The sequence below is a fragment of the Pelophylax lessonae genome (assembly GCF_965119305.1).
Source record: "Pelophylax lessonae genome assembly, chromosome: 8".
Classification (NCBI taxonomy): domain Eukaryota; kingdom Metazoa; phylum Chordata; class Amphibia; order Anura; family Ranidae; genus Pelophylax; species Pelophylax lessonae.
The window spans coordinates 138,598,591-138,623,917 of NC_138775.1; the positions used below are offsets into that span (position 1 = coordinate 138,598,591).

General features: G+C 40.0%; 1 protein-coding gene across 1 annotated transcript in view; it reads left to right on the top strand.

The window, feature by feature from the left end:
* Window positions 1-21,317, top strand: part of LOC309561135 (uncharacterized protein) — an 82,505-nt gene extending 61,188 nt beyond the window's left edge. Inside the window, exons 2-4 of the mRNA XM_082264880.1 lie at window positions 3,896-4,055; window positions 17,648-17,760; window positions 21,180-21,317. Of these exons, the coding sequence (XP_082121006.1) occupies window positions 3,896-4,055; window positions 17,648-17,760; window positions 21,180-21,190 (284 nt within the window). The 3' untranslated portion in view covers window positions 21,191-21,317. The remainder of the gene's footprint in view (window positions 1-3,895; window positions 4,056-17,647; window positions 17,761-21,179) is intronic.
* Window positions 21,318-25,327: the final 4,010 nt, after the last annotated feature.

A 25,327-nucleotide genomic window follows, 5' to 3' on the forward strand; every position in this document is an offset into this window, starting at 1 on the left:
GAGCTTGGGCTTGGCACATTGCGATCAAATGGACAGATTGTTGGGTGTGGCTAGGGAGGACCCAGCTGTCATGGGACATATACGTATAAACATAGGTGTGCGCAGCCTATTGCATTAGGGTGTGCACCCCAAAGTTTAAATACACATGCATGTGTTTGCCTACATGTATATGGCCCCGGTACATTACTCTCCCTGCTGGCAAAGTGAAATAGAAGTGTGTGGCACTTCTCTTATGGCAGAGCAGGTCCGAGGGAGATCTTTCCCATCTCCTCACTGGCAAACAGAGCGATAATGCTAATGTGCCCTAGGTAATTAGGGTGTGCCCAGGCACACCCGGCACACCCTGTGCGCACGCCTATGCGTATAAATTACAATGTTGGAGGAAAATAGAGTGTCCTTAACCGCTTCAACTCTGGAAGATTTTAACCTTGTCATAGCTTATGCTGATTCCTCAAAGGGTCTGATTTCTAATTTTATATTCCTGTATTCACCTGGCGGCTTTAGACTCTACCACAGATCTTCTGTGTAAATCTCACTGGGTGGATGATTTGGGAGAATAAACATAGGAGCACTGGTCCTGTAGTCTAGAGTCTATCCCTTTTTTTTAATTGACCATACCAAACACCCCAGAAGCTGTTTCGTAGATCAGGTGCATCCTGTCTGAGATGTGGAAAATCTCTGGGCACTCTTATACCTATGCTCAGGAGATGTCCCAAGCTGCATTTATATTGGTTTAAAGTGGTTCCAAAAGCAGAAGTTTTTTTTTATCTTAATGCATTCTATGCATTACAATAAAAATAAACAATAAGAAAACCCTTCTGTGTGCTGCAGCCTCCCCCAGCCCCCCTAAAAAAAAAAAAAAAAAAAAGTGACTTTAGTATCACTTTAAAGTTCTATTAACAATTAATACTGTTTTTCATATGTCTTTTTAATTAAACCCAAAGTTGTGTTTACTAGGCCTCTACATCACAGGTGCCTATTCACGGCTATCTTTTCTTAGCACATAAACTCATCGCACAAATGTGGTTTGTACCCTCGCCCCCTTCACCCCTTTCCCCTCACAGGAAAGTTTGGCTGTCCTGTTAAATTATATTATAGTGGTTTCCTGGTGCTAGTCCTAGTTAATACATGTCTTAATACATGATAATGTTGAGATATTTTAATAAAAATTAAAATGTGATGCATCAGTTGTAGACTGCCTAAGTCCTACAAAGAAGACACGAGATATGTCTTTAATATTGTGATGATTACTTCTTATTCTTTACTGGGCACAATCAACAAAGATGTGTCTCTTCATATTCAAGTCGATCAAGTTCTACCAGCATCTGTTTGGAATTGTTATATGTTGTTGTATGTAACCCTGTTATCGGTAAAATTGTTCAGGGGTGGGGTTTTTCCTCACTTGTTTGTTCTGTTGAGGGAGAAAATGGTCAGAAGGTTGGAGGAACTTTTAAACTAGGATAGGTGGGGGTGGGAGGGAATCGGTGAGGGTAAACTGTGTAGTGAACAAGGGTCAAAGTGTGCACTCAATGCAGATGTGGACAGAGTAGGGGGGGGGGGGGCTCAAACTGGAAGGTAGAGAAACTAAGGTATTCAAGACCAATGCTAGTAGGCTTGCTGAATCCAACTGGAACTCAAGAGTGAGCGAGGATACAATATTATGCACAATTAAAAGATACAAAAATTGAAGAACTAAACCTTTGGATACTTGAGGAGTAGTTTGATTTTATGGGAAAATGTCAGAAACCTGGTTTGGTAGCTGAGTGGCTTGAGACTATCCAAGGGTACCCACTGTTTAGGAGGGACAGGGTAGGTAGAAAGGGGAAGGGGTGTGCTTGTAAGTCAAAAGTTGATGGCAGATGACATTACCAATGGGACTAGAAGTCTTTGTGGCTGTAGCTTCAAAGGGACGAAACAAATAAACTAATGGCAAATACATTTTTGGTATATGGCTAACCTCAAGGATGAGGAGGAGACCCATTTCCTTTCACAGTTAGAAGTGGCAGGGCAGTGATCTTTTCATGAGGCATTTTACATTTTCTGATATTGATTTGGCAGATGGAACAGCACACTCAACTAAGCAATGTCATTTCTAGAACCTAAAGCAGGACAATTTCAGGAGTAAAAATGGTAGAAACCCCTACTACTAGCTAAAAATAATTGCTCTGCTAGATCGATTAATTTCAAATAACACAGCTGATTTCAGATGTTACCGTAAGGGCTCTTTCACACGGGCGTTCCATATGTCCGTTTTTCATCCCATCCGTTTACGGATGAAAAACGGACATAATGTATCTCTATGTAAATACGGATGTCATCGGATGATCATCCTCTGACATCCGTTTTTTGTCAGTTCAGTTCAGTTCAGTTTTTTTGAACGGAGGAGAACCCTATTTTTTCTTCCTTTCAAAAAACGGAACTGAAGCAAAAACGGATGTCAGTGGTGTCATCCGCAGACATCCGTATTTACATAGACATGCATTATGTCAGTTTTTCATCCGCAAACGGATGGGATGAAAAACGGACATACGGACCGGATGACACAAGTGTCATCCGTGTCCGTTACAAAAAAAAAAAAAGGACCTGATCGGGCAAAAAAAAAAGGAACGCCCGTGTGAAAGAGCCCTAAGGCATGATTTAGGGAACAGCAAAATCACTGAGTCATTTTGTTTGCCATTAATTATAGGAAAGTGAAACAAAGTTAGGACATGAACACTAAAATTCAAAAGCTCCAACTTTACTCTGCAAATTCTTATGCCAAATAACACTGGAGAAAAGTTTTAAAGATAGACATAACAACGACATTTGTCAGGCCAACAAATATAAGAGAACAAAATTTAAACCTGGGTGGCTAAATAATTTAGTAAGGTAAAAATTGAGAAAGGGCTGTCCTTTTTAAAAATCCAAAACTACAAAGAATGTAATAGGAAATTCAAGAGCATGATTAGGTCAGCTATAATAGATTACAGCTGAGACAGATTGCTGAAAAAAAAGAAAATCACATGTAAAAAATCTAGGCAAGAACATATTGGCCCCATAAAAGCTGATTGGGGAAGTTACAGGGCGAAGGCAGCTGTATTAAATATATTCTCCTCCTCAGTTTATACAAAAGAAACAGGGGAAGAAAAAAACATGGTATTATTAATAACATTATATTAAATGTACCCTTGTAACTGACAGAATCTTGTGTGATTGCTTCCATTACTAGTAAAAAAAATTTAAATAAATAAAAATGCAGTGTTTTATAGCGCAAAAAATAAAAACTGCAGAGGTGATCAAATACCACCAAAAGAAAGCTCTATTTGTGGGAAAAAAAGATCCATTTTATTTAAGTACATCATCGCACGACCGCACAATTGTCAGTTAAAGTAACGCAGTGCCCTATCGCAAAAAATGACCTGGTCATCAAGGGAGTAAAACCTTCCGGTCCAGAAGTGGTTAAAAGGGGATATGCATGCAATATATAAATCTTTAAATGGTGACCGTATCCTTGCGAGAAAATGATTTAATCCCAAAATCTCTAAAGAAGACACATAGCCACACTCTAAAGTTGGATGAGAATTGGTTCAGTTGTAAACTGCGTAAGATATTCTTTAATGTTAGAGCAGTAGAGATGTGGAACTCCTTTCCACAGTTGGTGGTGTCAGCAGGGAGTACAGATAAATTCCAAAAAACCTAGATGTGTTTTCTCAGCGAAAACAATTTACAGGGATATGGAGATTGGCAGTGACCTAAATAAACTCACGTTGAAACGGATGGACTGATGTCTTTATTCAACCTTACCAGCTATGTAACTATGAATGTACAGTATATAAAGTGATGTGTTAATTGTCACTGCTTCATAAATGCCTATATTAAAAAATAATTAATCAACTGATTTATTTTTTGGTTTCAGTTTGGGCAGATGACTGTGCCCCTTACGTGCGTCCAGACTTCAGTCTCCAACAAGCTCAGTCCTGCTTATTGCTCTGCACAGGAACGTGCACAAACCGATATTGTGCTATACTCCCTGTAAATGAATTGGATCAGACCCAGTTTATGTGTATTTTGAACAAGTAAGTAGCTGTCCCTTCCACAAACCAACCTGAATCATTCAAATTTTATGGAAATGAACATCACTTCCCTCAATGTCTGTATTATGTGTGTTTGTGTGTGTGTGTGTGTGTATACCCTTGCTTCCTGTAAAACTTTTTAATTGTTCTTTCAAAATTTGCACTGGAATGCCCATATCTGATTGATTGGTTGCTTATTTTATTATTATTTTTTTAATCTGAGTCAGGTGGCTGGGTTTGTTCCAGAGATACAGTGGAGTTACCTTTTATATTTGAGATAAAAAAACTACTCGGTAAGTGCAAAAAAGCAGGAAAGAGGAACTTTCAGCACCTAATATAATTTTATTTTTTATTAAATAATTAAATGGCCAGGAAGAGGTAAAAAATTGCTAGGCAAAGATCTATAAAAAGTACAGCTATTGGGCAAATATTTTAGGTTACTATGTATGTAATGTATACACAACTGGAGAAATTCAATAAAGCAAGTTTGCTAGAACTCTCTTCGCCTAATTCAGGCAAGTACCAGTTTAACAACATTACCGTCATGGGCAACAAATTCAATTACTTCTAACTACCGACACTGTTAGAACTTGACGCTTTATCAGGGATACATACCTAACCACTTCAGCCCCCCCCCCCCCTTCATAACCTGGCCATTTTTTTTGCGATACTGCACTGCGTTACTTTAACTGACACTTGCGCGGTCGTGCAACACTGTACACAAAAATTATGTCCTTTTTTTCCCCACAAATAGGGCTTTCTTTTGGTGGTATTTGTTCTCCTCTACGGTTTTTCTTTTTTTGTGCTAAACACAAAAAGACAGACAATTTTTGGAAAAAAAACAATATTTTTTACTTTTGCTATAAAACATATCCAATAAAAAAAATGTAAAAAATCTAATTCCTTCATCAGTTTAGGCCAATATGTATTTTGCTACATTTATTTTGTTATAAGAAAATCCCAATAAGCATATATTGATTGATTTGGTTTGTGCAAAAGTTATAGCTTCTACAAACTGGGATAGATTTATGGAATTTTTAATTAAAAAAAAAAAAAAAAATGTTTTTGTGGTGATCAGCAATTTTTTGCGGAACTGCGACATTGCGGCGGACAAATCTGACACTTTATGGGGACCAGTGACACCAATACAGTGCTAAAAAAATGCACTGTCACTGTACTAATGACGCTGGCCGGAAAGAGGTTATCATTGGGGGCGATCAAAGGGTTAAATGTGCTCCTAGTGTGGAGGATTCTTTGGCTGTGAGAAGACAGAGATCCATGTTCCTGCTTAGCAGAAACACGGGATCTCTGTCTTCCCTGCTAGCAGAATGGCGATCTGCCTTGTTTACATAGGCAGACTACTGTTCTGCCTCTCTGAACGATCCACGGGTCCCAGCAGACATCTGGTCCGCCGGACCGGGTGATTGGCTCCCGATGTGTCCAATCCAGTCACCGGCGCGAAAGATCGAAATCACTTACCTGTACGTGATTTCCCGGAGTGTATATATACGTGGGGCTGTCAGCAAGTGGTTAAGGAATTAGCGCCAGTTTGCTGATTAGGAATTTGATGGTAATCAGGGCCAGCTCTGAGCTGGCGACCAGAACTTGCTCATCGTGGGACATGTCTATGCTGGGAAGCGGTTATGAATGTGACTACTGCCTGCACAGTACTGAATCCCCAGCTCTATTCAGCTGCTGGCTGGGAAAAGCTAAATGTAAACAAAGGGCCAAGGATAGTGGCAATGTCATTACCCTTCTATAGCAATGCCAATATTTGGGAACCGACTTGTGTCACTGGGTGGGCAGAGCCTTAGTCTCTCAATTTCCTATCAAGTCCACTTTACTGTTACTTAACAGTGCATGACCGTGGGCAGATTCAAACGCATGTAATAAAATTTTGTTTTAAAAATTACCCAAATTATAAATAACATTTTTCAGTAACTCTCTACAATATCAGAAATGTAAGTATAGCACTCATCACTAATTAAAGCTCACACACGTGTTGAAGGATTAAAAGCCTTGTCGGTTTTTTATTACTACTATTCAGAGAATTTTAAAATAGACTTCACCTCATTTCCTCACCTTACATTTCACCAGACAGGATGTGATAAATGCTCTGCAAAAGCGACCCAGACAGAAATAACATTGTTCTTCTTTAGTGGATTGAAGATGTTCCCACACTTCCAGTTGGGTAAAACTATTGTCAACAGGACAGAAGGCTAACTTCTCAACTTTAGACTTTGAAAAAGAGGGACAGTCTGGAAAAGGAAAAAACACGGCAAAAAGTGTGTGTGGCCAAATTGCACGGGATATTAGGTGTGGCCTAAAGGACTATGGTTAAATGTAGTCCAAGGCTGGCCATACATTATACAATTTTCTTTAGATTTACCTTCAATTACAGTGGGTACGGAAAGTATTCAGACCCCCTTAAATTTTTCACTCTTTGTTATATTGCAGCCATTTGCTAAAATCATTTAGGTTCATTCTTCTTCCTCATGAATGTACACATAGCACCCCATACTGACAGAAAAACACAGAATTGTTGACATTGTTGCAGATTTATTAAAAAAGAAAAACTGAAATATCACATGGTCCTAAGTATTCAGACCCTTTGCTCATTATTTAGTAGAAGCCCCTTTTTGATCTAATACAGCCAGGAGTCTTTTTGGGAAAGATGCAACAAGTCTTTCACACCTTGGTTTGGGGATCCTCTGCCATTCCTCCTTGCAGATCCTCTCCAGTTCTGTCAGGTTGGATGGTAAACGTTGGTGGACAGCCATTTTTAGGTCTCTCCAGAGATGCTCAATTGGGTTTAAGTCAGGGCTCTGGCTGGGCCATTCAAGAACAGTCACGGAGTTGTTGTGAAGCCACTCCTTCGTTATTTTAGCTGTGTGCTTAGGGTCATTGTCTTGTTGGAAGGTAAACCTTCGGCCCAGTCTGAGGTCCAGAGCACTCTGGAGAAGGTTTTTGTCCAGGATATCCCTGTACTTGGCCGCATTCATCTTTCCCTGGATTGCAACCAGTCGTCCTGTCCCTGAAGCTGAAAAACACCCCCACAGCATGATGCTGCCACCACCATGCTTCACTGTTGGGACTGTATTGGACAGGTAATGAGCAGTGCCTGGTTTTCTCCACACATACCGCTTAGAATTAAGGTCAAAAAGTTCTATTTTGGTCTCATCAGATCAGAGAATCTTATTTCTCACCATCTTGGAGTCCTTCAGGTGTTTTTTAGCAAACTCCATGCGGGCTTTCATGTGTCTTACACTGAGGAGAGGTTTCCGTCTGGTCACTCTGCCATAAAGCCCCGACTGGTGGAGGGCTGCAGTGATGGTTGACTTTCTACAACTTTCTCCCATCTCCTGACTGCATCTCTGGAGCTCAGCCACAGTGATCTTTGGGTTCTTCTTTACCTCTCTCACCAAGGCTCTTCTCCCCCGATAGCTCAGTTTGGCCGGACGGCCAGCTCTAGGAAGGGTTCTGGTCGTCCCAAACGTCTTCCATTTGAGGATTATGGAGGCCACTGTGCTCTTAGGAACCTTAAATGCAGCAGAAATCTTTTTGTAACCTTGGCCAGATCTGTGCCTTGCCACAATTCTGTCTCTGAGCTCTTCAGGCGGTTCCTTTGACCTCATGATTCTCATTTGCTCTGACATGCATTGTGATCTGGAAGGTCTTATATAGACAGGTGTGTGGCTTTCCTAATCAAGTCCAATCAGTATAATCAAACACAGCTGGACTCAAATGAAGGTGTAGAACCATCTCAAGGATGATCAGAAGAAATGGAAAGCACCTGAGTTAAATATATGAATGTCACAGCAAAGGGTCTGAATACTTAGGACCATGTGATATTTCAGTTTTTCTTTTTTAATAAATCTGCAACAATGTCAACAATTCTGTGTTTTTCTGTCAGTATGGGGTGCTATGTGTACATTCATGAGGAAGAAGAATGAACTTAAATGATTTTAGCAAATGACTGCAATATAACAAAGAGTGAAAAATTTAAGGGGGTCTGAATACTTTCCGTACCCACTGTATGTAGTACAAAGGCCTTCCTTATAGGATACAAATGAAAGTGTTGTTTAGTTTTGACCTTCTATTAAATGATTTTTGGTAAATCTAACAGAAAATTGTACAAGAAAATTTAACATGTATGGCCAGCCTAAAACTGGCCATACATGATCGGAATTTCCTTTCGGCCGAATTTCAATCCATGTATGGGCAGGTAGGTTGTAAAGAAGTCAACTTCTGTACAACTGCCCTGTCAGATTTTCCCCCACGCAATCGGCGCCGCTTTCTGCATAGGTGCTGCATATATGTCTTCAATTAGTGTCACTGTGTCAGTTGGAGTTAACTGACACATTGCCTTCACAGTAACCAAAACTCGATTACTGCACAGATATTCGTGTCAAGTTAGTGGCAGTGTAAAGGTCATTGTGTTTTAGGAAAGAAAAAAAGGTTTTATATTTAGTGTCAGTGTGTTTTAGGTAGGACAAAAAGAGCAAAAAGTGAAATTGTACACTATTATTTCTTGGACCTACAACATGTAAAAGAAACAAGTAATGCACTCATGTTTAGTATCGCCCCAATCATCAGGAATAGAAAAAATAAGTTATAATCCACTTGGATACTCAAAGTAGTTGCGATGATATTAATAGTTTTACTTACAAATGTCAAAGTTGCAAAATTGGGTTTGGCCATTCAGGTTTGTGTTGACCCTAGTCGTGAAGGGGCTACCAGACTAAGCTGTCCACCAAAAGTGGCAGTTAGAGGGGTGAGAAAAGTCACTTAACACTAAAAGGGACGCTAACAATGGTCAGCTTGTATTCATTTGTTTAAGCATTTGCTAACCGCCGGCCTCATATATACTGCGGCAGGCTGGCTTGGCTACGCGAATCACCGTACCTGGGGGCGAGTGTGCACCGCCGGCGGCGCGCCCCTGCACCAACTAGTTAGGCGGGTAAGCCGATCCACATGGCTGGCGGCCGCAATTGCCGCCATGCACCCGTAAACACAGCAGACCGTTGTTCTCTCTGAAATTATCACAGAGCGCCTGTGATCCTTCTATATAGGATCACAGGTCTCTGTGTTTATTTCACAAGTCCCTCCCCTACACAGTTTGAAAACACACCCCTAGACTCATAATTAACCCTTTGATCACCCCTGGGTTAACCCCCTTCCCTGCCAGTGTCATTATTACAGTAACAGTGCATATTTTTAGCACTAATTACTGTAGTAATGTCACTGGTCCCCCCAAAAGTGTAAAAATGTCAGTTACGGGTCTGATCTGTCCGCCGCAATGTCACAGTCCGCTAAAAATCGCAGATCGCCGCCATTACTAGTAAAAAAAAAAAAAAAATGACAAATCTTGCCCCTAGTTTTTAGACACAATATATTTTGCGCAAGTCAATCAAGATACGCTTATTGGGATTTTTTTTTTTACCAAAAATATGTAGCAGAATACAAATTGGCCTAAAATGATGAAAAAAAGTATTTTTACATTTTTTTTTTTTTTTTTGGGAATGCTATATAGCAGAAAGTAAAAACATTTTTTTTTTTTTTTTCAGAATTGTCGCTCTTTTTTTGTTTATAGCGCAAAAAATAAAAATTGCAGAGGTGATCAAATACCACCAAAAGAAAGCTCTATTTGTGGGAAAAAAGCACATCAATTTTTTTTTTTAGGTACAGCGCTGCACGACCATGCAATTGTCTGTTAAAGTAACGCAGTGCCGAATCACAAAAAATGGCCTGGTCATTAAGGGGGCAAATCCAGAAGTGGTTAGAACCTTTTATCCTGAAAGAAAATAAAATTTTGCTGTAACTGCTTAAAAAGTCTTAGCTGGGGTTCAGCATTAATTTACTAGTCAAGCAAATCTGCTGTTGCATCTAACATTACCCTCTCTCTAGATTGACAATGCTGCTGTCAAAGGTGTCTCTGTTGTTCCTCTATCCAGAGTGGGGACACCCTAAGACAGGAACATGCCTAAAAAAAACAAAACACATAATGCCATTTTTTTTTTGAACAATGTTAGAGTGAGCTTCTCCCAAGTCTGTGCTCATTAACTTAAAACGCAAGAAGCCCAGTCTCTACATCATTATACTTTCGCTAGGACAGACAGTGTTCAAATTAATTTAAAATTAATAATAAGGATCTGCCTGCACAATACAGACATGATTAAATATAGCAAACACAGCTGGCCAGCCCCCTTATAAACAAAGACAACCTAGTAGACTTTTTCCTTGTTGGGGGGTTCAGAATAGTATATCTAAAAAGGGTAAGCTGCAATTTTAAAATACTTTTGAAGTTATTGTATGGAAATGAAGACATGTAACAAATATAAATTAGGTGTTATCCAAATTTAGAGGCAAACGTGAAAATACACTTTTACGATTGGTTAGCTGCAATATGTTACATGTTTGTTTTGGGGTTTATTATTCACTTTAAAGAAGAACAAAATTAAAGCAGAATGTATAGAGTGCAGCAGTTAGCAGTGTCATCATAAATTTGATGGTCAGGAGGACGAATATTGTCTAGCATCAGTGGTCAGGGGATGGAAAAAATGCCCAGTGTTGGTGGTCCTGGGGAGGAAAAACGCCTGGTATCAGTGGTCAGAGGAAGGGGAAAAAAAAGGCCAGCATCAGCAGTCAGAAAGCTTGGTGCTGTTAGTTAATGGGAGGGGGAAAAACAGTCCTGGAATTAGTTGCCAGTGGGAGGAAGAAAATGATCAGTGTTGGTAGTCAACATGAAAAAAAAATGCTCCACCAGGGAGAAAGAAGGGACACTGGTGCTCAGTTGGGGGAAAAGGGGGGGGGGGGGCATTGTTAGTGCTGAGTTGGGGAAGAGTTGGGACATCGGTGCTCTGGGAAGAAAGGCGGGGGGGAGTATTGCCCACATTTTTGCTGTACAGTGTTCCCTGCTACTTATATTTGTTTACCTAGGGGTATTTAGGTACTGGTGGGTGGGGTGCGTGGTGGTTTGCTTTCCTTCAGGGAAGCATTGGGATCTAGAGATGGAAGGAGGACTGTTACCCCTTCATAGGAAGGTTGCTGAGAGGGACCTGCTGGAAGTGACACCAATGCAGAGAGTAGGGTTCACATGTGGTCCTGATTAATCTGGTTCTACCAGGCTATATTCTCCATGCCAATTAGTGCCATCTTAGGTGGGTCGGGACTGAGGTGTGAACTAAGGATGCCATACAAACAAGTAGAGTGCACACTAAATGCAGTAGAATTAAAAGCATTAATATTTAAAATCAAATGCAAATTAGGCATTTACAAAATTAATATAGAAAAGGCATGTACTAACACCCTCCAGCATGGGCACCATTCTGTTTTTTCACTTGTAGCAGCACCGCTGTCTGATGGAGCATTAGCTGCAGCTAAAGGACAGACTAGAACTCTGTACACAGGCCCCGTGTGTTGGAGGGAATCTCCTGGATGAGGGCATATTTGGGCGGAGCAATGGGGGTGGTTACACATTTTGAAGAACCTCCTCCTTTGTCAGACTTACCTAGAGGGAATACTGTGATTGCTTAATACTGGGGAAGAGAAAGGGGCACATGCCACAATACTTCAACCCAATATTCTCAATACTGACAAGGACAGTAGCTGACAGACTACACTGGGCAAATACTTTTAGTGAATGAACATAAAATAAGATAGTTTTACACTGAAGTGAACAAAAACTATGTTCAGCATACGCACACTGTATGTGTGCATATCTGTAGTCGTAAGTATTTTGAGTGCGCTTTAAAATTTTTTAATTTTATTTTCATTGAACTTGGGATGCCCCAGCAAAAATGATTTCAAAGCTGATTTGAAGCACCGGTGTCAGTGCTCCCCCAGTGGCCTGCGTAGAGAAAAGAGCCAAGTAACAGATCTCAGGTTGCTCTGATGTGAAGAGAAGTATTGTCCTGTGTGGGGATTGCACCTTTCTTTTGATATGCATTGTGACGGTACTCACTGTCACTGTGAGTGAAAGACAGGTACTTAATGGACACTGAGAATATGGTTTGGATTACTTCAAATGGGACAGTGATAGTTGTGAAAGCCATGTGTCTCAAGAGATATGCGAGGACTGCTTCACACAGTCAGTCATTAGCAGATGCTAATATCACCTCAGCCACCTGTCATCCAGACATTGTTGAATATGTTGATTTACTCACCTGTTATCTAAAATAGTTTTGGTGTTTACACTTATGATAATGTGTATTGCATTTTATGAGCTAGAGGATGGCAGTCTGCTAGTTAATTGGCTCAGGTGGATTCAATCACTGTCATCTGTTAGTTGCTGAGTGGAAATAGTATACTGTTTGTGTTGGTTGTTCTTTAGAGATGTTAATTATATTTCTCTATACAATTTCATCTGCATAGGATAATGTAATCAGGCACCTGACCTGATGGGGTAATTTGACCAGGAGGGGGATGTCCATGCTGTATATAAATTTTGTGTGACTGTTTAATAAAGGAGAAGGTTCCAGTACAAGCTAAGTTGTCGGCTAGCTTTGTATGGGGGGGTGGATGGAATATTTGATATCGATGTTCAAGACTGAAGGAAGCCATATACTGACAGAAGCCCACAAATAGTGTGGGTCGCGGTTCTGTTACACCCATGTTACCTCCCCATTACAGTTGCAATGATGCTTTGGTTGTAGGAACCAGAGCTGGCTACAGGAAGGAGCATCCAAGTACCTGGCCCACAGTGGGACACAGTCTGGATTCAAAGGGATGCCATCCTTTTATTAGGATCCTGGGATAGCCCCACAGAATCTGAAGCTGAATGGAAGAGGAAGTGAGAGTACATTTCTCTAATAAAGAATATTCAAACCATGAAATTGCCCATGAGACTTTAAGTGCACCCAACAACAAGTCAGAACATTCTTAAAAAGTCAGAGTTTTTATTAAAGAACATGGTTAAAATTACATAGAATATATCAAAGAATGGTAAATGGTTGTAACACATTTATATAGAAGTAGTCTGTTGAAATCCCAGCATTCTGTGCTTTTTGTGAAGCAACAGTCACTTCTTCAGGATAAATAATATTTTATAGGATATCTGTTGAAAGACCATGTCATTAGAAAGCCATAATACTTTTTCTGCTTCGTGGCATTTTTTGTATCTGACAAGTAGAAAAAATGTCTTCAGAAAACAGTTGTCAAACCGTGCAAGGCATATTTTTACCCACCAATTGGACAACATATGTAAAAATGTATAATGTTCCTTCTCTGGCAAAAGCAATGAAAGAATACCAAGGGAGGGGTCTTGTCCAGGAGCTGTTAAAAAAAGGGCAGGAAACCACCAAACAGGAAGCACACAATGGAGTCGCCAACCAAGATGTCAAACATAAAATGGATAACTACAATAAAATATGTATAAGGAAAAAAATGTCAGGCAGATATCTGACAGTGTATAGACAGATAACTGACAATGCCCAAGGTTAGATATCTGACAGTGTATAGACAGATAACTGACAATGCCCAAGGTTAGAGTCTTGAACATAGCCATAAAAGAATAGGGCTAAGAAATAGCATTGGTGAATCCTGTGACAAAAGTTGCAGAAAAGTAAGATTTAAACCTCAAAGACCTACATGAAAAACTGCCATAGTAATGCAGCACCCTCCTAGGAAGGTGCTAGAGAGTGAGTAAAGTTTTTGGCGCTCTCTGCCTATCAGAGGAGCAGCAGGTAAATTCCATATTGAACACTGCTCAACAGAGAGCAGGATCTGTGAGTTAGGTCTGTTCTATGTGCTCAGCGTGTGATTGATGTGGTCTGGGGAAGTGTCCCCACTGGTCCAATGGGGAGGCACATTGGATAGTGGAGGAAACCTAACCAATGAGCACACATGCTTTGATACAGCCCCCAGTGATTGGCACAGACTGCTGTCTCAGTGCATTGTTGGGTGTGGTATAAAAGCCAGGAGCACATGTGCTTGGGGTCTTTGGCTGGTGAGCAGAGTCCTGGAAGGAGGGTGGCGGCTGCCTCCTCTTCTGCAGTGGTTGGTGTATGGTTACAGGCAATCGGCCTGGTGAGCCAGAAGTGTGGAGCTGAACCGAGAGGTCCAGGAGAGCTGATTAGGAGGAGTTGAGACACTGGAGAACCTGAAAAGCAGTATCCTTAGTACAGTGGATTGTGTCTACGGGCCTGACCAGGTAGGGGGCCATTCCGGAGTAGAGTAGTAAGAGGAAGGGTGCCAGCTCGTGGATAGAAAGGGGGTACTAGGCGTGTGCCCTGAAGATGGGTGCTAAAGAACATTACCCTCAGATTCATCTAGTGTCAGTATGAAGCTGCGGCCTTGCCGCATTCTCAGAAGTCTTCAGCATTGTGAATAGTTCAAGTGTTCAAGAGTATCCCACTCATCCCTTCTCCCATCTAAAATAAAATGACAAAAACAACAACCCCTAGACTGTTCATTGACTGAGCCAGGAAAGTAAAGTGTTAGCAACTGCATGCAGAATCTTATCGGTAACCCAGGGGGACCTGAAAGGTGAGAAATTCAGCAGCCCTCAAGGGGGCAGTGCTACAGTAAAAAGAGAAAGTAAGTACATTTACAGAACTTGTTAAATGCCTTGCTGCAGTGTGGGCTGCTCTGTAATAAATTTAAAAAAAATAGCACTTTCATAATACCAGGAAATGGTTTCAATTTGACTAATTCCCCCAGATCTTGAAGTTGACGTCAACTTCAAGAGTCAGCATACATCTGTTGCAGGTCACAGTAAAATAACCCAACAGCTGCAAATTAGGCATTCTTCTGTGTCAAAAAATAGCTTTAGTTATCCTGCATAGTGCCCCAATCTGTCACTACTGTTAAAAAAGTTTCCAGGCACATAATGACTTTACTGAACAACATAATGGGGTTGATTTACTAAAACTGGACAATGTAAAATCTTGTGCAGCTGTGCATGGTAGCCAATCAGCTTGTTCAATTAAGTGAACAATCTTCAATTTGTTGAAATTAAGCTTTGACTAAAAACCTGGAAGCTGATTGGCTACCATGCACAGCTGCACCAGATTTTGCACTCTCCAGTTTTAGTAAATCAAACCCATAGAGTCCACTTTAAAACCTGAGCGAATATCTGGCAATCTGTATCCAAAATTATAAAGGTAAATTATCTAATTGAAAAAAATCATGAAAAAAATCTTATAACCCTATACGTAGAGAGCTGTACTGTATATAAACATTTTACACAATTTATTGTATTTCCTTTGACACCCTCCATCTTTGTATAGACTGCTCATATGTCTGTGAAGGTTCTTCTTTATCCAGGTCATGGTTTAAAAAAGAATTCCAGGTATGGGTCTTTTATACATAGTTAAATTGGTCCAGCTTTAATAAAATAAAAAGTGATGTTCTAGGACAGTGATGGTGAACCTTGGCACCCCAGAGGTTTTGAAACTACATTTCCCATTATGCTCAGCTACACCCCAGAGTGCATGAACATCATGAAATGTATTTCCAAAACATCTGGGGTGCCAAGCTTTGCCATCACTATTCTAGGACAACAGGAGCAACAAATTAAAAATGAACAGATAGCCACAACAATACTACCCAAAACCAAACACCCCACATGTGCCAAAAGTAAAGAATTGTATGCGTGTGAATAGCAGTCAACATAAGAAAATAGACCGTGCACAAAGCTGGGAATACATACAAATATACTAAATCTAAATTGATGCTCCACAACCAGAGAGAAGAAACCAGAGGACTTGCAGAGGAGGAATGATGGTGAGAGCCCCAAGACTATCGCCAATATGGAGAAAAAAAACTTGCCATCCCAAACGGGAGGAGTATGTGTGGAAAGCTCTATGAGTGAAAAAGGGTCTTGGCACCCAGAACACCACACAAAAGTGTTATACTGTATATCTGATGGCTAGAAACTAAAATGAGGGATAAACAATCTGAGTAAACCCTCTATTTGCAGAGTGGTATATTTACGGATATCATTGGAAAGTCTCTGGACTGCTGTTAAATTTACAGATGCAGTAATGTCCCCATCCCCACAATACATTTGTTACATGCTTGTTTGGCTAGGAATAATGGAATAAGTAAAAATACCTTATTCCTTGTTTCCCCAGCAGTCAGCACTCCCTTCTTCTATATGACACATCCCGGGATTTGTACAAGCCCTCCCTTTCCTAGTGTACAATGAAATTGATGGTCCTGCTTTGTACCTGATGATGTCAGAGAGCTGTCACCGGCTAGACAGTGAAGTGAGCATCTTTGGGTGGTCGCACAAAGGAGGGAGCATGCAGGAGTGAGAAATAAAGTAACTATTTCACAATATTCGTATCACCCCCCCCCCCTTCCAGGCCAAATGAGAAATTAACCCACGCAGTGTAGAGCATAGGATCCCTTATATTAAAAAAACTAAAACCAAAAAATGAAGCACTTGGATTATGTGATCTATAAAAATTAAAAAGAGCAGCTGACATAAAGTTTTTGATATCAAACTCAGAAATGATATAAATCAAATAGTGCAGCGCTAGATCGTAAAAATCATATCAAATATAATTATTCAGTAAAATAACAGAGAAGCAATGGAAATAGTGTGCAACCGATACATATACAAGTGCAAAGTACATCAGTTTACTATTGTGTTTTACCCAAAGAAATCAAAGTGTCTATGAAAAATTGTAGTGAATTGACAGTATATAACTGACCATACACAAACTACAATTTGTGACCAATCTTGGCAAGTCCAAACATATACGTGTAAGTGTGAACACAGTACTGTGCATTTCTCAACACAAATGTGATGTTCCACTTCCAGGGCTTGTAAAAAAAATCCAGCAGAGACAGAACAGTAAATGCATACTGTTTATCAGAAGATTATGGCACTATAAATCATGAGTAGCCATAAGCACTTGTGGGATCTGTCACAGTACACCAGAAAAAAGTTGCTCCAATTAATACCGAGACCCTGCATAGACCAATCACAGCATAGAGGGATCAGACTATTCTAGATTTTGTGTTAGTTTATTAATTGGCAAACTTCTCTTTTTAGGTTTAGTGCCCTTTAAGGCTGGGCTCACACCTTTGTGTGGAGCGGCTCACAGCAGGGGTCCGGTGTGTCCCTGTTCACCTTTTCAGGTCTGATTTCGGTACGAATTTTTCGCTGAATTCGGACCTGAAACGGACCAGAAGATGCACAGGACTCCTGTGCAATTCGCTCCCCATCCGTCCCTGGGCTGTGTGAACCGGCTCCATTGAGAGCCGGTCACAGGCTCCTGACATGCAAATTGGATGCGGGGAAACCCGCATCGAATTCGCATAAGTGTGAACCCAGCCTAAAGAACAAATCAATATATGAACCAAATATGGGGCTCATGTTGACAAACTTCAAGGCCCCACATGCATCAGGTTGTGCTCATTAAAGCAGCAGAGGTCCCACCCCATCTGCTACTTATGGGGTTCTTTCCATACTGCCCAACTTGTCCAATTCAAATGCTTTGTGCTACAGCCTGAGTGTAGCTGAATGGTAAGGAAGAGCTAAAAAAAGGTTCTATATTTTTAATGGTAACAACATTTTAAAAAAGTCTGTGTGTCTCTAATGTTCTCATTGTAATTTTTTTTATGGTTTTGTGTTTCTTCTGCAGCCTCTATGTGGTCATTGGAATTGGTATTACACTCTTCCTATTATTAGCTGGCTCCATCGTCTGTTGCTTTTGCAGATGCTTGTTCAGTTCTTGCCTTGGTAACCGCTCACAGCGTAAGTATTGGGTGGTAAAATGGGTATATCCTACTAACGCAGTTCAATAGAAGCTAAAAGTTAGCAAAACACTGGCTGTTTAGGATATTCTTTAGGACACCGTTCAGTACAATTCAGTAGTTGTAAAATTATTAAGATTACTATAGCACACATTATTTTTTGCATATGGAAAAATAAATTAGTTTATTCTCTATAATGGTATGGGCTGTTGCACATGGGCCACCAGAGGGTGGTAAAAAAGCCATGGCTTTACCGCTTAATTCTACCATTGCATCAGATGGTGGGGGTTGTACACATGCTACTGCCGCCATGCTTTGCATTGTGGCTGCAGCAATTTTATCTTGGCTTGCAGTATTTGACAGGCACCACCACCTGTCAAATGCACCCATTAGGGTCAATGGGAGCACTCTACAACTGTGAGTCAAATGTTGGGTCTACGGTTGCGGTACAGTATTTTAAACATAAAATCCCTATTGTGATTTTTTCTTTTCTTTTAAAAAGCTGATTTACGATAAAAAATGATTTACTACAAGTTGCATGCATTTCAAAGGGGGGGGGTAGACACTGGCACTTTCTGAAAAGCTGGTGCCCTTTAATTAGCAGAATTTGGCTTGGAATACCTTTCACAAGATGCTTTGGACCCTGATGTTATATAGACACGCTATAAGATGATGAGTCTGTAGTGCAATGCTCAGACCCTCACATTCCCACTATATTTAGGGCTGAATTAGCCATTCCTCAGAGGGATGGTCCAGTAATAAAAAATAAATAAAAAATTTGCTTCCAGCAAATACAACATTTACATTTTCAAACAAATGATTTATACTATACATAATTTTTATTATTTATTTTATTAATAGGTTTAAGCTTTAAAAGTAAAAATTTGATACAATGTTGACCCTTGACACACTATTTCCATGGGTTCTAGCAGTTTTTTTTTTTTCCAGATATGTTGTCTCTGATTTGATTAAACATTTGAAAAGAGCCTAGTAAAGTGATGGGGCAGTAAGGGAGAGATGAGTTACTGTACTGACTTTTTTACTTGTGTGTGTAAATTTCATCTCGAGACACTGAGTAAATCATCCTCATTGTATTGCTGAAGTGCTATCTCAGAATGTGTAGTGTTTTTTCTTTCTTTTATTTATTATAGGTAGGACACAGAGTGCATTGTTTTCAATGAGTTAGTTGACTCATAGACTATCTTTGTAAAAAGAAGTCAACTTCGGCCATTACTTAGATGTTGATAAGATTATTTACACCAGTTTTTTTTTTTTTTCACTTTTAAGGCAAATGTAGAATATAATGCCCAATTCCATCATTTATTCCTTTTGTATATTACTTTATCCAGGTAGAGTATGCTTACTGTGATTTTGTTTTTCAAAGCCTTTACAGGTTATAAGTTTAGAAATAAATGTGAGTGCTATTGAGCAACTGGGGTTATTTTGGTGCAACCAAGGTCATTTCCTTTGCTCCCACTGGAGTTCATTGTTTAAGGAAGGGCGCATATCCAGGAAATGGTGTCAATGAAGGGTGGAGAATTACAGTATACCCCACCTACCATATACAGAGCTGCAGTATCATTATTTTGCCTTAATCCTTTGCAATCTTTAGCACTATAAATAAACCCAACATTGTGCACAACCCTGTAATTTCTTTTTTTATACTGAACACTGTACAGCTTAAGATTTGGTAGGATGGGATGTGGGTGGGGGGTCAAATTAGGGGTTTGTTTAAAAACATCCCCCCCCCCCCTGTGCACATGCTCAAATGCAAACATGCATGTAGGTTGGTACACATATGAAAAAAGGGATTACACCACACATAGGAGGTATCACTATGAACGTCAGAGTTGCAGGGGCATTCATTTTAGTGCCAGTGCTCACGTTGTCTCTAAACTGATAACCTTTAAAGGCTTTGAAAACATCACCTATGGACAATTTTAGGTATCATGGTTTGTCCCCATTTGACCGGCATGAGCAATTTTAAAGCTTGACATGTTTTGTATCTCTTTACTTAACACAGCATCGTATTTTATAATGGAACAAAAAAAGGGTATTCTGTTTGTGTACACTAAGTATCATTTAAGTGTGCTTTTTCCTGAAAATTTGCATTTGATAAACGGCTGTGCAAATTTCATGCACCATAAATAATTGCAACAACTATTGTTTTATTCTCTAGAGCCCCTGCAAATACTGATTTTACAATTTTTATGCAAGCATAATTCAAAATTACCCCAGGCGGCAAAAGGTTAAAATATATTAATGTTTTTAGGACTGTGGTTTGATAATTACAGGCTTTTTAAAGAAATGTTAAATTGTAACCCCCTTTCTGGAAAAAAAAAAACCCCAGTGTTGACTTGGCCAGGCTCTCACACAGATGGAACCATATGAACAACCAAAATCACCAACAATGTTACTGATAGGGTAGTTGCAAACTGGCAATCATGATTATTTGTGGGCAGCACAATGGCAATTGTAGTACTACAAGGGCAACACAAAGCAAATATATATGCCCTGCACACTGGACACCAAGACAATACATGGACAACAAATAGGTATTGGTGGAAATACATAAACAAAATATAGTAGTAATCACTGCAGCTCAGATTGGCTTCCTTTCCCTGCCCTTTTTCGTTCTACTCCAAGCAGTTGCAATGACAACTCTTTGCTTCTGCATCACTGATTGTGGTAATGCTGATGTCACTACTCCATTCTGCCAGTCATTGGACTGAAGATTTAAATGTTTGATATGGATATCCTTTAGGTTTGTGGGAAACAAGGAACCTTCACATCAACTTCATGTTTCAGTGTTAATGCACAGGGCAAATGTTGGCACATGTAGGACAACTACAAACGTGTCTGTTTACCTGCTTTTAGTAAATAGTTATGTAAAACTTTCTAAAAGTACCTAAATCTGAAAATCTTAAACATTAAATCAAAAAAATTGTGCAGTTTTCCCCTGATATTGCAAACCTGAAACGCCAGGATGATCGGTTACATAGCATTATGACAGAAAACACTAAGCCTCCATTTACACCTGTGCGTTTTGTCATTCGATTTGACAGTTACAAGTTACATGACAATCCGCACCCCATTGCCGGCAATAGAACCATTCATATCGCCGAAACTCGCGTCTCTGCAATTATGAAAAAGGTTCCTCCACTACTTTTTACTGATTTCATTGTGATTTGCATAGATTTCCGTTAAATGAAGTTGCAAGCCGTAATGAAATCAGCAGTGCAAATTGCACTGATGTGCGGCTTTAAAATCTTGCTGAAGTAGCGCGATTTCAAAGCTGCATCGGTGTGAACAAAGGCTATTTTTGTTCCTAGGATTTCTTTCACTGCATGGGTTTGTAAAAAGAAAAGTGACCATATAAATATCTTTTTTTTTTTTTTTTTTTTTCTTTTTTCTTTCTAGATGTAATCTAACGGAAGATGTCTACGCCGAAACTTCTGCATTTTAAGAAGCAAAATTTCCTGCAGGGTTACAGTATTAAGTGTACAGAACACACCAACAAGCAAACTGGAATATTCTGTGACAAATGAATGCTATATCAAACAAAAAAAAGCAATAATTGATACCTTTTTTGTGTTTGTTTTTTTTTTTTCTTTTTAAATGGCTGTCAAATTTCTTAATTGTCTTAAAGTAGAACTATAGCCAAAACTTTTTTTTTTTTATAAACTAAGGGAGGGTTCTAACCCATCAGATCATTTTTTTTTTCGCCGCCTGTGTCCCATAGTGGCGATTTTCCTTCACTTCCTGTCCCATAGCCAAACAGGAAGTGAGAGGAAATCCCTGGAAATTAAAGGAATTTCTTGGGAACCCCGAGCTCACCAGAACTAGTGTCCTCAATGGAAGATTTCCCCTCTATTATTTTTCTGGGGACAACCCAAAATTGGGGATTTTCTTTTACTTTCATTTTCAATGATAACAGTAAATAGGAAAAATCGAGAAGATGAATCTCTCTAACGGGGGCACAGACAGCAAAAAAAAAAAATCCCTCCTCATTCTATCCAAAAAAAAAGTTTTGTCTTTAGTTTTTCCTTACTGTCAGAAGATATATTATATTTGGTCATTTAGCAAGTGCATCCATTTTAAAACTAAGGAAAAGTATGGTGGCCCAGGGGGTCACACTGTCTTTAGCTACTTCTCATTACTGATGAAGATGGCTGACCAACCATGGCACCATAGGCACTCCTTTTTTTTTTTTTTTTGACCTTTGACCAGCAATATTTTAAAAAATGATTATATTACAAGAATGCTGATAATCTACAGAATTGGACCATGATATGCAGTCTATGTCTAATTGATGATCTGTGCAGGGGAGTAGATGGCAGTGGCATGTCTTTCTGGAAAAAAGCTTGTAGATGGTATATTTGGTACAAGAACACAAAAGTTATACTCATAGCCCTTCACTAAAAGTCTAATTAGAAATAGATGCAACCCCTATCAAGAAAAGCATTTCCTAGTGAAAAAAAATGAAAGCTCATCTCTGAAAATTAAATTAAAATTCTCCATTGCAGTGGGGTTGCGCATGCACTGCCAGAGATATCTGCCATTTAGATTTAGAGGGCATAGAAAAAATGTACTTACCAGATCCTCTGCTCCTCCATACTGCTAGACTGATCCCTGCAGTGTCTTCTCCACCAATGGTACCTTAAAGTTCTGACATCATCCAGATCAATGCTGGGTCCACAACCCTGCATTGGATGGGATGATGCTAATGGACAGTCCACTGCTGGAGTAAGAGGGAGCGCAGTCTGCCATGGAAGTGAAGGATCAGGTAAGTAAAAGTGCTTGTGCTCTCCAGGCATAGCCCCACTGCAAGGGACACCTTCCAAATCTCCCAGAGTTGGGTTTTAGTTTCCCTTTTATATTTTATAATTTCCTCTTCATACAAACATACAAGCTTATTTCCTGTCTGCATTTGGTAAATTTAATGAAACATGCAGAGAATTTGTACAAAAAATGTTAGAAGTTTTTCAAATTTTCAAACCACTATGCAAGCAGAACATTTAGGTTAAGTTTTAGAGTATTATCATTACCTTAAATAAGAGCAATGTTCCGGTTTCAAATTTTACTCAAGTGTCACTTGCAGGGATTTATGTCTTAAGATTATACCATATGTATTTTGAAGAACCATAGAAAATCTTGTTAGTTTTACTTGGTGCCAATCACAGCCGTCTGACCAGAATAGAATCACATTTGAATCTCATTCTACACTGCAGTCATAGAAGTACTACATTTGTGCTGCTGGAAAGGTCATTATTTGAATGTTTGATAGTTGTAATGATTGGCCCTTGCACTGTGTATCTGCAAGTGCATACTACTTTCTGTAATTAATGATGTAATAGAATGTAATGGCGCTTTTCCACTGCATGGAACCGAACGGTTCGGCTCGCTTTTGTGCTTTTCCATTGCTGGTACCGCATGGTACGGTGTAGGAATGGTTCGGTACGGTACGGCGGCGCTTTTCCACTGCATGGAACCGAACGGTACGGCTCTCTAAAACAGTACCACCTCGATTGTGGTTCCAAGAGGTACCATACCGGTACCATATCCCACAATCCTTTGCATGCAGTCACTACTAGCCACTGATTGATCAGAGAATCGTTGTTCTCCCACCCACTTAACTTTAGTACTACTTTAGTGGAAAAGCAAACCATACCAAACCGTTCCAACACCGTACCATGTGGTACCAGCAGTGGAAAAGCAAACCGGGCCGAGTAGAGCCGAGCTGGTACTTGCAGTGGAAAAGTGCCATAAATGTAATACAAATTTGTTACATTTTATGTATCCTGCTTCCTATACATCATATGACCACTGTGCTTGCAATGTGTTCCCATGGCAGCTCGACTGACTGCAATGCCTTCCTCTAACCTGTCCCTTTCCTGCTCATGATCCTGTTACAATGTATTACTGTCTACAACAAGTCAGCCCAGTGACTGATGGATGGAAAGGAACTGTAATGGACTAAGGACGTTCTTTCCAGAGATTTGGATGTTAAAGAGAAATTTCACTCCCCTTTACAGTTTTTTCCTACTCTGAGTACCCAGTGTATCCTGAGACATGCCGGTTCTGGAACTGCAACCATATTCTATTTTGAGATCATTGGGAGGCCGGCTGTCTCTTCCAGGGTCTTGCAGCCAGCCCCTGATGACAAACAGTGCCACGAATAGGCCAGAAGTGTAAGGCTGGGTCCTGCTATTAAGGTATTTGAAAGATAATACTCCTAGGTCCAGTTATGTAGCAGGAGAGGGAAGGGGATCAGAACATTATGTAAACTGAGAAAAAGGGTGAAGGTTCGCTTTTTAAGGTGTGTAATCCTTAGCAATAAAATTATATTTTGTTACCTAATTAGTCTTTAGACTTTTTTTTTCACAACAAGGAAATTTACTTCCACCAGTGCTAAACTTCATTATTTACTGGGAGAAAAGCTTTTACTTCTAGAATGCAGCTGGAGAAATAAAAGCACACATATTGGCATAATTAATTGGTATTGAACCTAGTTCCTTCCTGCAACCACTCCTGCTGAGCTATTGTCTAACCAGGTTGGGGAAGCCATCTCCGCCAGGAGAAGACGGTGATTATTTTTAGTGGCTATAACAGCCGCTAGCAATAATCGCATGTAAAATCCGGCATCGATCAGCTTGGGTACATTCAGCCTACACATACATGGCTTGATCCTTGGATGGTTCCTGCTAAATCGGTTAAGATTCAAATCATCTATGGCGGACTTAAGTCTGCTGAAATGTAACACGCAGTTTTGATCTTGCTTGGGCCACATAGAGGATTGTTAAAGCAAGGATAAAAGTACAGTTCCCATAGTAATCAATCTGAACCAACTCAAACCAGTCCAACCTCAGTAAATTTTATACCTTTTTGGGTTTTTGTATTTTGCCATTTGCCCTGTTTATTTAAGCCAGCTATTCTCCAACAAGAAGCCCTGGCAAATCAAATCTCAAGGCATATACCTCGAATGTAGCCATAACAAATTTCAGCTATGATGTCTTGCCATCATGTGATTAAGAATTCAGATTTCTCAGGTCAGAAAGACAGTAAGATTATAACATTTCATATGAATATTAAAAAAGACATTGAGGGGAATTTATCAAATTTGGAGCAGCCTTGCATGTTCAAAGCTTAACTGAAAAAGTTGAAGATAGAAACTGATTGGTTGTCATGCACAACTGCGCCAGATTCTGGCTTCTACCGTTTTGAAAAATGCCCCTTATTTTGATACGTGTAGTTTAGGTTATTCAGAGAATTTCCCCTAGGCAATGTAACCACTTGCCCCTGGGTGGACGTCATATGACGTCCTGGGGTTTAGGTGGTTATACCAGCATGATGCCTGCAGCTACGGGCATTATCCCGTTATCATAATTTTTAGCCGGCTATGTTGTTTCTTGTAGAAGTGATTTGAGTGGCAAAACAGACACTTGACCACTTCTACACACAGCAAAATGGGGTACCCCCCCCTCTGCTGCCACCTTTCCTGGGCTCTCCAGTCCCATTGAGGAGCCAGGGACCTCGGTGGTATCTGGTGTAATATAGAGAGAGACTGA